At 34.9% G+C, this 14,070-nt stretch overlaps 1 protein-coding gene across 2 annotated transcripts in view; it reads left to right on the top strand.

Annotated features, from left to right (window-relative positions):
• Nucleotides 1-14,070, top strand: part of LOC150095583 (rho family-interacting cell polarization regulator 2-like) — a 327,613-nt gene that overhangs the window by 299,473 nt on the left and 14,070 nt on the right. For both annotated transcript variants that reach the window (XM_090410002.1, XM_090410003.1), the window contains one exon: nucleotides 7,735-7,828. In XM_090410002.1, coding sequence (XP_090266128.1) covers nucleotides 7,735-7,828 — 94 coding nt within the window. The remainder of the gene's footprint in view (nucleotides 1-7,734; nucleotides 7,829-14,070) is intronic.

A 14,070-nucleotide genomic window follows, 5' to 3' on the forward strand; every position in this document is an offset into this window, starting at 1 on the left:
GAGAAGAGGCGATGAATAAGAAAAGTCTCATTGTATATGTTATTGTTGATAGTGATGTTTTCTCCCTGGTGCAGGACACAAATCCTCTGTACACTCTAGTGTACAGAGGATTTGAAAATTGAAGTGTCTTGAGCGGGATAAAATTGAATTTCATATTGAAAAGAAGAACATGTAATAAAAGTTGAGTAGCTCTCAGATGTGAACTGTAGACTAAAATACACAAACATTATTGAAGAAAAAATAAAAGACATTGGGAACAGAAACAAACCAAACCTTGAAGATTCAGTGGCAAGACTGGAAGAAAACATTGATTGATTAGCCAGAGAGGTTGTCTGCAAGGATAGAAAAATCAGAACTCCATAGTGGACACAGAAAGTTAAACAGGCAGTGAAGGAAAAGAAGAAAGCATATCAAAAGTTCCTGGCAAATAAGTCAGCTCATGCTCTTAGAGAATAAATACAGAGACAAATGTAAGAAAGCTAAACACTGTGTAAAACTAGCTAAAGAAAAGTCATGGGAGGACTTTGGTAAGAACATAGAAAATAAATATCAAGAAGGTGGTAAGATATTCTGGAGGTTGTTGAAGGAGGAAAGAGTGCTGTAAAAGGAATTAGAGATGATAACGGTAACATGAAAACTGGAGAAAAAGATATCCTTGATGTATGGAGTAATTACTTCGAAAAATTGCTAAATGAAACAATCAGTGACAGCACAGTGGTTAAATAACACTGACCAGGCATTCAATCAGGAATAAATATCCATACTTGAAGTAGAAAAAGCTATCAAATCTGAAATGTGGAAAGGTCACAAGAGTAGAAGATATTCGATCAGAAATGCTCAAGTATGGAGATATAAAAATCTTACAGTGGCTGCACTGCATAGTTCAGAAGGCCAGAGGGATGAATTCCAAATGATTGGAGTAGAGCTCTCATCGTACCCATATACAAAAAGGAATATAAAACAATGTGAATTACAAAGGTATTTCTCTACTGAGTGTTTCTGGTAAGATTTATGCCATTATACTTGAGAAACGGTTGAGAAGAATTGTGAAAGAGAAGCTTGACCTGACCCTTTGCAATGTTTATCTTTGGGGATTTGGTAAAGATACCATTTACATGCCACCTCTACACACCATTGCAAAGCTTTGGCATTGAATTGTAGTAGCAGTGAATTCAATAACTCTGTAATAACTAATAAATCCAATAACTGTTGCAAGAAATCAACTATTGTTTTGATGTGTGTCATATTACAGGAGGTGCATGCATAGAGTGCTTGAATGTCCAACAAGAAAATGTTTATATTGCTGGAAATAAAGAAGTCATGAACAAGTATAATCTGCTCCTTCATTTTGAATAACCCTGTTCTTGCACTCATCTAAACCTATCTGGAAGTTTGGCATTTTTTGATCTGCTCCAGCTCAAAATTTCCTTAAAATATTTTGTATCATTCATTTGCTACTTTGTCACTCTCCAAATGTGGTTAACTATTCCAACTTCTTTGTTAACTTATCTCCAAAACTCAATTTACTGCATTCCAAATAATGTTTGGTCATCTTTCCTGGGGACTTCAATATTTACAACTCAAAGTGGCTTCCCTTCTTCAGTTCCACTGATCAAGTTGAAAGAGACATTGAAATATTTGCTGTTAACAGCGATCTGTTTAGCTATTAACGCTCTTAATAAATTAACTAGTTTACTGGTCAGATAAGCATTATTCTGCTTATTTGTCCAAGTATTCTTTAATTTGAAACATCCTTCACCCAATCTGTCTCATGCACTTTGTCATTATAGTGATATTAAATGTGATGACCTCTATGACTTTCTTTCTTTTCATGTTCTGATTTACTGCTTCCATTCTTCTGATCCATACATCTGCTCTGATCAGATAACAGGAATAAAGGCCTGCACACTCAAAATCCAACATCTATAAACCTTAGTTCTCCAAATGTTCCAAGCTGATCTGCTGTTGTTTTTTTTTTGGGGGGGGGGATTAGCATACCACAAAGATTCAAGTGCAGCTTGCAACAGCTTTGGGGGGGGGGGGGGAGACAAACTCCAGTGCTCAAATCCTTCTTGGTCCTTTTTCATAAACATTCATGCAATTTCTGTCTTTTCATGTTCCCAACTCTCACATATGCACAGATGTACCATTGTAACATCGAAGTAAAGGCTTCCTGATATTATTCTGCACTTACTCCTATATAGATGACATGATAAATTATCTCCTACAGTATCTACAAACTCTAGCATACAGTGAGCTGTATGCTAGATTTCATATTGAACATGCTGTTCCTGGCATTTATTTTTTTTATTTTCCTAATGGAAGAAAGAAAAAAGAAACTTGAATAGCTTGACTTTTTTTGATAATACCCAGATCTCCAACTAATGATTGTCTTTCTCTTCTTGAGATGACTTAAGCACATGCAACTTTTTCTAGCACAAACACATCATAGTCATAACCTCTTCAGTCACTAAAAAACTAGGTATCCTTTTCTGCTCAATCTTTGAATTATGCTCAGATATATGAAAATACCTCTTCCTTATGCATTTTCATAGGGATACATATCCCTGAACCTGCCACCATCATTCTTCCACATTCTTCTATAGAACACAAGCCTTAGCTAGTTAATATCCATTAACTTTCTGTCTTTAACCATGCTACCGGCCAGGACGTATATATATGTCCACATTTCCATGGATGCGAAGTGCATATTAAAATTGTAATACCATTGATATTACATTTAAATTTATGATGGATATGAAGCTTTTGGGGATGCGTATTTGATCTTTGATGGCCGGTAAGGTGGTTAAACCTACCACATTAACTTCAGTTAATCAATATTGCAAAAAAGAAGAAAAACTGCCTACTTAGGATATCTAATGGGAAACCATAAATATAACATTCTCCAGTGGAAAAAGAAAACCTGGAAGAAGAAAAATATCATGGCTAGACAATATAAAAAAAACTGGACTAAACTGAACACAGAGCTTTTAATCAGAGCCACTAAAGACAGAAGTAAATTTGCAAAGATGGTCGCTGAACACTGTTTGGAAATAGCACTTAAAGAAGAGGATACTAACTTCTCTTCATGTTCTTTCATTTCATCTACCTCTTTCTTTCCCAGACTACAATTTCTTGCTGTTAATGACACATTAACAGATTGCTACTTTGCTCTTAATACACATTGCATTGATATGTTGCAGGCTTTGCGATGCTTCTTGTGTGAGATTAATTTTAAAAAAAAAATCATTCATTTATTCATTATGACATTAGCATTATCCTTATCAGCTTTGGTTTTAATAAATTTTGTAAATTTTTAAGAGCTGCTACTTCTTTGGTAGAATATTGCATTTAGAAAATTTAGATTTGCTAAAGATGTTGGCTCCTTTGAAACAAATATTGTTAGCAATTATGGAAATAGATTCCACATTTAATGCATGCCATTCTTTCTAATTTAGGATTCAAGGAGCAGTGGCAAATTATGGTCTTAACTGATGGCTTCTTCTATTAGTGAATGGCATTGATGGCTTCTTCTATTAGTGACTGATAATAAATCAGCTGTTATGCTGACATAGTTGTGAATAGCAAGTTGGATGCATGGTTGAAAGCTTTCATAGTTTTTCATATGATTGTTTTAAACTCTTGAAAATTAATTTTTTGCTGTGACTTTGGAGATTTATAAAAGAACAATTCTGAGTTTTAAAGGCTTCATATAGTTACTCATATAGTACATCGATAACATGATGTATACTTGACAAAGTATATTCTTGTCTTTATCCTTTACCGAGGCATGATCAAACATAAATTTTCATGTGAAGTATCTTCAGGACTAGGTTTCTTGTATATAGAGGGCTATATGATTTAACCTCATATTGCGCATAATGCACAGCACACTTCCTTTCAGATGTGTATATTTGCTATGCATTATGAGAAAGGTCACTATTCAGAATGGTTTGATCCTTATGTTAAGTTCTCACCACTAGTTGCTGGATCCAAGAGGATACTGTGAGCTAAATCAATGGCAAAAGTCATATTTCATACACAATTAGCAAATTGGTGTATTACTAAATATTAAAATATATCTCTAAATGAAAGATACTTGCAGCAAGTTATACGTTGGCAGAATGTGAAATATCTTTGTGACTAGTCTACTTATATAGAGACAGTTGACTTTGCATCAAATTGTTCCAGTAGTGAAACAGTTAAATATGGGGGAAAAAAGGAATCTAATTCCTTGTCAAGTATAATTCTATCTGAGTACAAAAACTTGATATGATAACATTATTTCTTTTAAAAATCTTTATGTGAATGGCACCAGTTTATTCACATAAAGACTGGATGTGGGAGTTGAAACATTTGAACATTCAAAGAATCAGATAACTGTCTCTCCTCCCAAACATGTTAGTCACATGTTTCTGAAATGATTCACTATCCTTTTTTGTTGATAAAAAACCTATATACGTGCTGGAAGATACACGAACATTCACATCATCATCCAACCCTGACAATATGTTATCCAGTGTTACTGAAGAAATAGCAAGAGCTATTCTTCAGCAACATAACTCCTGCACAGAATTCATTTATCTACTTCATATATACAGGGTGTTCGGGATAAATTTGACATATTTATAATTAATTATATTTTTCCGTAAGTTACATGTATTAACACACACTTCTCTTCATTTAAAAGTTTGGACCCTTCTTCATTCATATACAAGATGTCAGAAAGGATGGATAGCTGGAACCCACCTGAATCATGGAAGAGAATAACTTGTATCATGATGATTCGTGCCCGCCATCAAAATAAGGATATTACGACTGCTGCCCAATGCTCCCTGAATACAGTAAAAACAATCAGGCATGAACTAGAGACTTGCAATGGTGACTACGAGGATGTAGCAAGAAGAAAGATCCCTAGCAGACGATCTGATTGCGTTCGTACAGCAGAATTCCTCGCAAATCTGCAGGAACAGGTGTTGAAGAACCCTGGCATTGGAATTCGGGCTTTGTTCGTGGAGTTGCTAACTGTAGTCAAGCCCTGGATAACAAGGGTAGCCAATGGTAGGCCGTATGTATGGCAGCAGGATTCGGCCCCTTGCCACACCTCTGGGAAAAGTCAAAAATGGTTGTCTGAAAATTTCTACGACTTCACCAGTCCAAATGTTTGGCCTCCAAACTCCCCAGACCTTAACCCCATGGATTATTTTGTATGGGGCGCAGTTGAAAAAGACACCAATCGCACTTCCAGTAATACAAAAGCCCAGTTAATGGATAAAATTAAAACAGTTTTTGCGGCCCTTCCCAGGGAGACTGTAGCATCAGCTTGTTCGAGGTTCCGAAGCAGAATTGAAGCTGTGATCGATGCTAATGGTGGTTATTTTGAGTAAATCTTGTTGATAGTATTGTAATTAACTCTGCCTGTAATGTTTTTTGTCAATTCATTAAATTTAATAGATACAAAGAAGATTTTCTTTTTCCTTACGAAACTGTCAAATTTATCCCGAACACCTTGTATATATGACAGAACGATCATTGACTCGGTTAACATACATAGTTTTATGAAAAAAATTGAATGACTAGAACCGAGATTTAATTAAAAAGGTTTTAATATAAACACACTACTAGCTTCGGCCTGTAACAGCCTTCTTCAGGTGACATTATAAAAGAAAAAACACTAAACATTGAGGGTTAAAAGACTATGAACAACATAGACAGTCTTTATACATAATTAGCATGAAAACGTTGTAGTTGTATTTGAAGCTGTTCTTTCATTTGTTGCATTGTTGGGAGAGTGCGTGCTTGCTGCATCACGTGAACGCCAGTACATGATTACAGCTGAATGACTATCTGGGAGGTTGTAGCTTAAGTTGTTATTTAGATGAACAGGATTGAAGATGATTTCTCTCGATTCCACAATTTTTCTCTCTATTTCGTCACTGCAACGGAAGATGTTTGTAGATTTTTCCCAGCAGACTTTGTGACTTTGGTTATCATCATTAGGATTAGCCAAGAAAAGGATATGACTTGATAATGCACTTGCTCGCTGTCTCTTGTAAGTAATGTCTCTCATGTGTTCTTCCATACGCATTTCGACAGATTTGTCTGTCTGCCCGAAATAAGGAATATCGCAGTCACATAATATTTTATATATGCCAGGGTATTTGAGTTGATGATGACAGGGTTTTGGGTGGCTAATTAAGGAACGGATCTTTGGAAGTGGAGTGAACAAGGTTCTGATATTGTATTTTTTTAGAACTTTTGCTAATTTATGTGAAACAGTACTTATGTAAGGAATAAATATATTGCTTTTGAATCTATTTGTTTCTTCTGAGTGATGTCTAGGAGGATTAAGAAGGAATTTGTTAATGATTTTCTTGGAATATCCATTAACTTTGAAAGAAGTTTTCAGATGGTTTATTTCTGTAAGCAGTTCATTTGGATCATCAAGAAGAGAACGGGCTCTATGTCCCAAGGTGGAAATTATTCCAAGCTTATGAGGAGGGAAATGATGGGAAAAATTTCTTGGCTAATCCTAATGATGATAACCAAAGTCACAAAGTCTGCTGGGAAAAATCTACAAACATCTTCCGTTGCAGTGACGAAATAGAGAGAAAAATTGTGGAATCGAGAGAAATCATCTTCAATCCTGTTCATCTAAATAACAACTTAAGCTACAACCTCCCAGATAGTCATTCAGCTGTAATCATGTACTGGCGTTCACGTGATGCAGCAAGCACGCACTCTCCCAACAGTGCAACAAATGAAAGAACAGCTTCAAATACAACTACAACGTTTTCATGCTAATTATGTATAAAGACTGTCTATGTTGTTCATAGTCTTTTAACCCTCAATGTTTAGTGTTTTTTCTTTTATAATGTCACCTGAAGAAGGCTGTTACAGGCCGAAACTAGTAGTGTGTTTATATTAAAACCTTTTTAATTAAATCTCGGTTCTAGTCATTCAATTTTTTTCATAAAACTATATATATATATATATATATATATATGAAATAGATAACTTTTTTTTTTTTTTAATAGTAGTTACAATCTCTGTAAAAGAGGTAAATATCTGACCCTTGACCCTCTGTGTCAAAAAGATCACAATTTTTGTCATGTTTGAAAAGGCAGTCAAGAATGCTAACTAAATGAAATCTTTATTCCACTTTTATAATCCCTCATCAACTAGCAACCCTTATTTTTTCTCATGAGAACAAATTCTGTCCTTAAACACATCTAAGATTATATAATGTGACTCATACCTGCAACTTTTATGTAATTTTAGAGAGAGTAATCTTAAAAGAAAAGATATGCATAGCCAAGCAGTACTAATAGACCACATTAGATGCCCCATAAGATTAAATGAAAAACTGTAGTGCTGCAATGAAGTGCTTCTTGAACCTTGACAGGTATGGCATCATTAATTTACCAAAGATTAAGATCATCATCATTTTAAGACTACCTTAACCCCATTGGCCAGGAATTGTCAAGTGATTATTATTAGATGACACCTCCATGGAGTCCAATGCCTCATCGAGGGAGGTCATCAAATACCTATAGTTTCTAAATGTTGTCTTGGGAACAGTGATCATTAAGCCTAAATTTAGTTAGATTTGGAGTGGTAACTGTTACTCCCTAAGATTAACTTGTAAACATAAGTTTCTATAGTATTTATTTTAGAAAAAGTAAACAGATTTAAATTACACATTATGACAATCAAAATATGATTCTTTCTCAGGCATCTCAGTACATGGAACAGCTTGCCTATCTCTCATATGCAGATGAGAGCTTTAAAGTGCGCAGTCAAGCCAAAGATGCTTTGTTCAGGTTTGGTAGGTATGATTTATTAAGTGTGAAATTCTTTTCTTTTGTAATTTCAAACATTTAACCCTGTATAAATTCCACATGGAGACCATTTGTTGACCATTTATTTTATTGAGTTTCTACCTCTACTGTTTTCCTGTACATTACAGTACCTTTCATCAGGTGAGTGGAATAAAAAAAAAAAAAATGACAGAGTTAAACAATAAGGAAATTAGCAGTAACAGAATATTTAGATAAAGACTTACAATGGTGAGTGCACTCAATTCAGCACACTAAATTCATGTGGCATGATGTGAAATTAGTTAATAGTTAATCAAGGCTATGTGGAGAGCTTGCAGGATGATTTAAATAGGTTGTCAGTATGGGCAAAGATAATGAGTGTCAGTTTAATGTGGCGAAATGTAAAGTTATGCATTTTGAGATAAATAGATTACAAACTGTGTATCACATTGGTGGAAATGTACTCCAGGAAATAGATAAAGGGGTAGTGGTAGACAGAGAGTTAAAGTTTAGAGGACATATTGCTAAGGTCTCTAAGGTAGCCCATAAAATTACTTGGCTATTGAAGAATACATTAACAAGTAGAGATAACGAAGTTATTATCCCTCTTTATAAGAGACCTTGATACGTCCACATCTGGATTACTGTGCTTAAGTCTGGTCTCTTGGGGTTCTTGGGGGATGAAGAAACAGTGGAGAAGATTCAGAGGCAAGCAGCTAAAATGGTGAGTGGTCTGTGGAATGTTCCCTATGAAGATAGATAAAGGTGTGCAGATTGCAGAAGTTGATTGAAGAGAAAAAGAGGGTATATGATAGAAACATTTAACTGTCTAAGGGACCAGAACAAGAGCTCATCCTTGGATGTTGAATAAAGGTGTGGTTAGTAGGGACTAGAATGTAAAGACTAGAATTTTTGCTTGGAGTTGTGAATGAGCGGAATGGGTTGCCAGAGTCAGTTGTGAGTGCTTTGTCTATTAATGGGTTCAAGGAGAGGTATGCTAGGTTGTGTGGACAATTTAGATCTCCTGCGATGAGTCTTTGTACTCGATGGAGATGCCCGTTCATTAATAATGATAATTATGATGGCTAGTCATAATGAGAAGAGCATTTAAGATCTACATGTGTCCGGTTTTTTAATGAAAAATTACCAAACCTGATGTAGGATCAGACCTTGTGTTTTGCTCCATTGATGTAACTTTTTTAACATTTTCAATGATTCGTTAAATGTTCTGATGAAGAAATTATAGTGAATATAGACTATAGACCATTTTTATATGTTGTCTTGATGTTTGGTCTTTGATGTGCTCTAATAAGTTGTTTTCCTGACTGGCCAATATGTCCCACACAGCATATTCCATATAATCAAGTGATTCACCATTGAAAAAACTTTAAGTATACAAGATCACTTCATATGAAATTTGCTCTGTGAAAATGGAAAAGATGGGCTGGTCAAAACAGTCAGGAAAGATATGCATGTCACACCACCCAGGGTTTGGAGGATAAATCAAGTGGGAGTTAAGATGGATAAGCAGTATCATTAAGCAAAAGTGCACAAAAAGAAAATGTTACTGATGGGTATTGGAGAAAGGTGATCATCAATCTCATGAGCAGTATTAGGCACAGGCAGGATGACCAGAATGATAAGAATGGCAAAATCAGATCACAAGAGGAAATTAACTGAGCAGGCCAAAGAAGACAGGCAAGTAAAAGGAAGAAAGACTATGGAAGGATAACATTAACCACCTAAACAGCCATATGAATGAAACATATCAATTAATTTATGCTTGTAGCCATGCTATTTCAATTGTATCCAAATTTCAGTGAGCACTTTGCATTCATGTAAACACATCAAAGCCAATAAGGTGTTTAATGAGTGCTGATGGTAGGAAGACAAAGCCGATAAAATAGTTACTGAGTGACCACTTTGCCAGGGTCTGTTATCCAAGTGAAGATATTGCTGTGTCAGGAGTTGATGTTGTAATAGAGGATATCAGTCTGCATGTTATGAGAATGTCCAAAGGAATTGACATGACTCTGACTAGGCTGTTTGACTATCTCAGTTCTAGTAAAGTCCTTAGGGAAGCAGAAGGGTGGCAAAATAGTCTTTCGTAAAGGAAGCTCCTAAACAGATGTAGCAAATTATATATACCATTTAATATCTTGAGAGTGGTGGATTGGAGAAGTTGTTGTTAAAGACACTTCTAAAATTGATGGATTAGAATATGTTAGTCTTTGTTAGATAGCATGGCTACACATGGAACTCTGTTATACAAATTTGAGCAAATGGGAGTGAATATTGTGCCATGAAATTGGCCATCCTACAGAGTGGCCACTGAAGAGATACCAAAGAGTAGTATATGAGGAGTAGAATCCAGGAGAAAGCAGGTGACTAGTGATGTACTGCATGACTCTGTGCTTGGATCATTGCTGTTTCATTTGTACATAATGATACAGGACATGACTTGAAGAGTTCAGTTGTTTTCTGATGTTGCAAGAGTGGGTAATGTAATAGTTAATCAGTGTGTTGTAAAGCTTGAAGAATGATTTAAAATAGACTCGCGGTATTGACAAAATACAATTGGTGCCAGTTATACATTTAGGGATGAAACGATTACAAGCTGTATGCTGGTGGAACAGTCCTCCAAGAAATTGATGAAGCTAGGGATTTGAGAATGTTCATGGATAGGGAATTGAAATTCAGAAGATATATTGCCAAAATGACAAGTTAACACACATGAAGATTATTTCTGAATTTGTGTGCAGTTCTGGTCATTCATCTGGGTTTCTTGGGGATGTGAAGGTAGTAGAGAGAATCCAGAGTTGAATGACCAAGATGGTTGTATACTCCCTGCAAGAATAGATGGAGGATTTGTGGACTGCGGAAATTGATCGATTTATGAAAGAGAGGGGATATGTTAAAGACATTTAAATAGTACAAGGGATTCATAGAATTGATAAAAAGGAAATTTTTCTGCACTTGGTTTGGGGGGGGACAAGAGATTATTCCTGGAAATTGAGTGAAAGTGATATCAAGGTTAGATACTTTGCTTGGAGAGTGGCAAATGAATAAGAAATGGATTGTTAATGTGTTGAATTTTCTCAGCAAATGCATTCAAGGAAAGGTACAATATATTTTGTGTTTACTTAGTGTGATGAGTCTTTGGACTTAAAGAATATTTTCATGCAATGATTTACCATCTTTATTCCGTGAAGTGATGCTATCTAGAATTTTTAGTCTGTTGAGCTGTTATTTTATTTTATTTATTTTATTTTATTTTTTTTTTTCAAAGTTATCTCCAGATTGCTAGTAATTCATTTTTTTCAGATGTTATAGGCAATAACACCTGAAATGGAAAAATCCTATTTGGCAAAAGTTCTGTATAAGTAATGCATCAGTGATAACCAGTTAATGTTTAAAAAATGAAACAGGTGTGATATTATGAAAACAAAGTAAAATGACATCTGTTTGTTACATATGATATGCCATAGAGCCCATACTTAAACAAAATGTGATTAAAATCTGTTCTAGTTTTGGAGGAAATATCCTTAATTATATAATGATAAGATTATTTGTGGAATAATAACATCTCCAGGAGGAAAATATTTTCTATACATTGATAATTTTTAATAAAGTTTCAAAGTCACTGTCAGTGCATATACAGGTATCCCTTGCTTAACGCAGGATTTGATTAACGCGGCAAAATTAATTGCGACAATCACTTGATATACGCAGCAAGAGTTTCGATTAACACATCTTTAAATTTACCACACAAAAACATGCAAGCCTCATGGCATGAGCATGATGACGTCATTCCTCCCTCGCAGCCATGCTCCCAGAGCCTGAGTGCCAGCCAATTATTTTGCTGCCAGCATTAAGAGTGGGTGTATTACAAGCTCCAGTTGTTCTGCTGTACATATTTGCAAATTATGTTTTTTGTAAGTTTTACAGCCCATTGATCATGTTGAAGAATAAGAGCAATCCCACAACCAGGTCATTAAGTGAAAAAAAGAAGAGGAAAGTAATTACTTTAGATACAAAACTTGATATAATTAAAAGATTTAAACGCGGTGAAAGTAAAAGTAAGATCAGAAGCGAATTTGGTTTTAACAAGTCTACAATACGGACTATTTTATCCAAAGCTGATGAGTATTGCGAGCAAGGAAAAGTTGTATCTACATCTGCAAGTATGCAGTGCACATGTAACCGGAATGCTATCATGGTTGAAATCGAAGATCTGTTGATTATTTGGCTGGAAGACTGCAATCAAAAGAGAATCCCAATTACCACCTATAATATCACGGCCAGAGCTCTAAGCCTGTTTTCAAGACTTAAAGAGACTAAATATAAAAAGACAATTCAAAATTTGCAGTATTCAATAATTTTCTGTTGAGCTGCAGAAAATTATCGAAGAAAATTATTGCGATTACCAACAAATTTTCAATGTAGATGAAACAGGCCTCTATTGGGAAAAAAGTCATCTAGAACTTTTATATCAAAAAAAGAAGCAGCCTGACTATAAAGTATCAAAAGATCACTTAACTGTTATGCTTGGTGGGAATGCTAATGTAGATTTTAAATTGAAGCTGCTGCTTGTCTATTGAACTCAGAACCCAAGGGCTTTAAAAGAATGTAACAAGAACTTTTACCTGTAATTTGGCGGGCGAATCAGAGGGCTTGGGAATAGAACTTTACCCAAAGTCTATTCGAAGATTGGTTTAAGCCTTATTTTTTCCTGGCAGTTGAAGCTTATTGCAAGAGAAATAACTTAGCTTTCAAAGCTCTTTTGCTTTTAGATAATGCACCTGGTCATCCAAATTTTCTTAATGATCTGTGTGAGAATGTGAAAGTTTTATTTTCCCCACCAAATACGACATCATTACTACAACCTATAGACATGGGTGTCATTGCAACTTTTGAAGCCTATTTTCTTAAAAAGACATTCTCAAAGGCAGTAGAAACAACAACGGGAGAAAATGCGATTACACTCCAAGAATTTTAGAAAAAATGTAACATTAAACATGCAATTGAAAACATCCATGACTTGTGGGAGTAAGTGTCTTCTAGATGCATGAAAGCTGTTTAGAAAAACGTTTTGCCAGAATGTGCTAATGACTTAGGTTGCAATTGGTGAAGACCTTGGTTTTTATGGTGTTGATGCAGAAGATGTTAATGAATTATTGGATTCAAATTCAAAAGATTTCAGCGACAACAGTCTTCTTGAAATTGAAAAAACAATGCGCATATGAAGACAACGAAAAATGGAATGTGAAGATGAGGTTCCAAAGGAGATAACAGTCAAAGAACTGGATGGAATATTTTCGCAGTTTAGAATTACTTAAGCAGCAAGTAATGGATATTGATCCGGATGTTAATCGAAGAATGCTTGTTTGCCGAGGTCTAGAGAGTCATTTTGCTTGTTATTGTATAATTTATGCCGATAAGAAAAAAACTAAAACTGTTCAAATTACTCTTGATAAAAAAAATTGCAGTGACTAATGTAGGTACAAGCATTTAATAAGCATTTACTTTGCATTCATTTTTTATCTTTCCTAAAAGAGTAGCATATAAAACTAATCATTAATACAGTAATCGATCATGGATGAATTATAATTTTTAGCATTGATTATTATATTTGATATATGTGGTAACATCGAGGGATACCTGTATATAAAAAATAAATAATAAATTACAATAACACTTGAAATCTAAGCATGTGTGACAATATCTATGGCTATTAGAATTCAAAGATTTTTTTTAAAAAATAATAATTATTAATCCACAAGAATGAGAAGTGTATTATTCAGGATGACTTCCCAAAATTGGGAAATTTTAAGACAGTTATTCTTTTCAAATTTGGTCTATGGATATAGGCTTCAACTTTCTTTATGTAGTCTTTCAAGTAAAATTTATGAATTACTAAGGGATAATTACCTGAGATAGCATGTGATGGAATATGCTAGGGATTTGAGAGTGCTCGATTTAGTAATTGCATCTGAGAATTTGTCTGTTAATTAATGAGAGTAATCGTATTGTCTTGACCTGGGAGGTGGCTGAATGTGTGGAATTTTCAGTTGAGATAGGGTATATGTGGAATTACAGGGCTGGTAAGTATCACGAGCTTAGGAGATTGATTTGATCAGTGCCATGATATGTAAAACTGGTAAAGGATTATTTGAGGGAGATAATGGCAGACTGTATACCTAGAATCAGGAAAGTAAATCAAGTGGAAGTTAAATAGATGAATATCATC

Source organism: Typopeltis vanoorti, chromosome 20, assembly GCF_054136105.1.
Source record: "Typopeltis vanoorti isolate ZY-2024b chromosome 20, IOZ_Tvanoo_1.0, whole genome shotgun sequence".
In the NCBI taxonomy this organism is placed as follows: domain Eukaryota; kingdom Metazoa; phylum Arthropoda; class Arachnida; order Uropygi; family Thelyphonidae; genus Typopeltis; species Typopeltis vanoorti.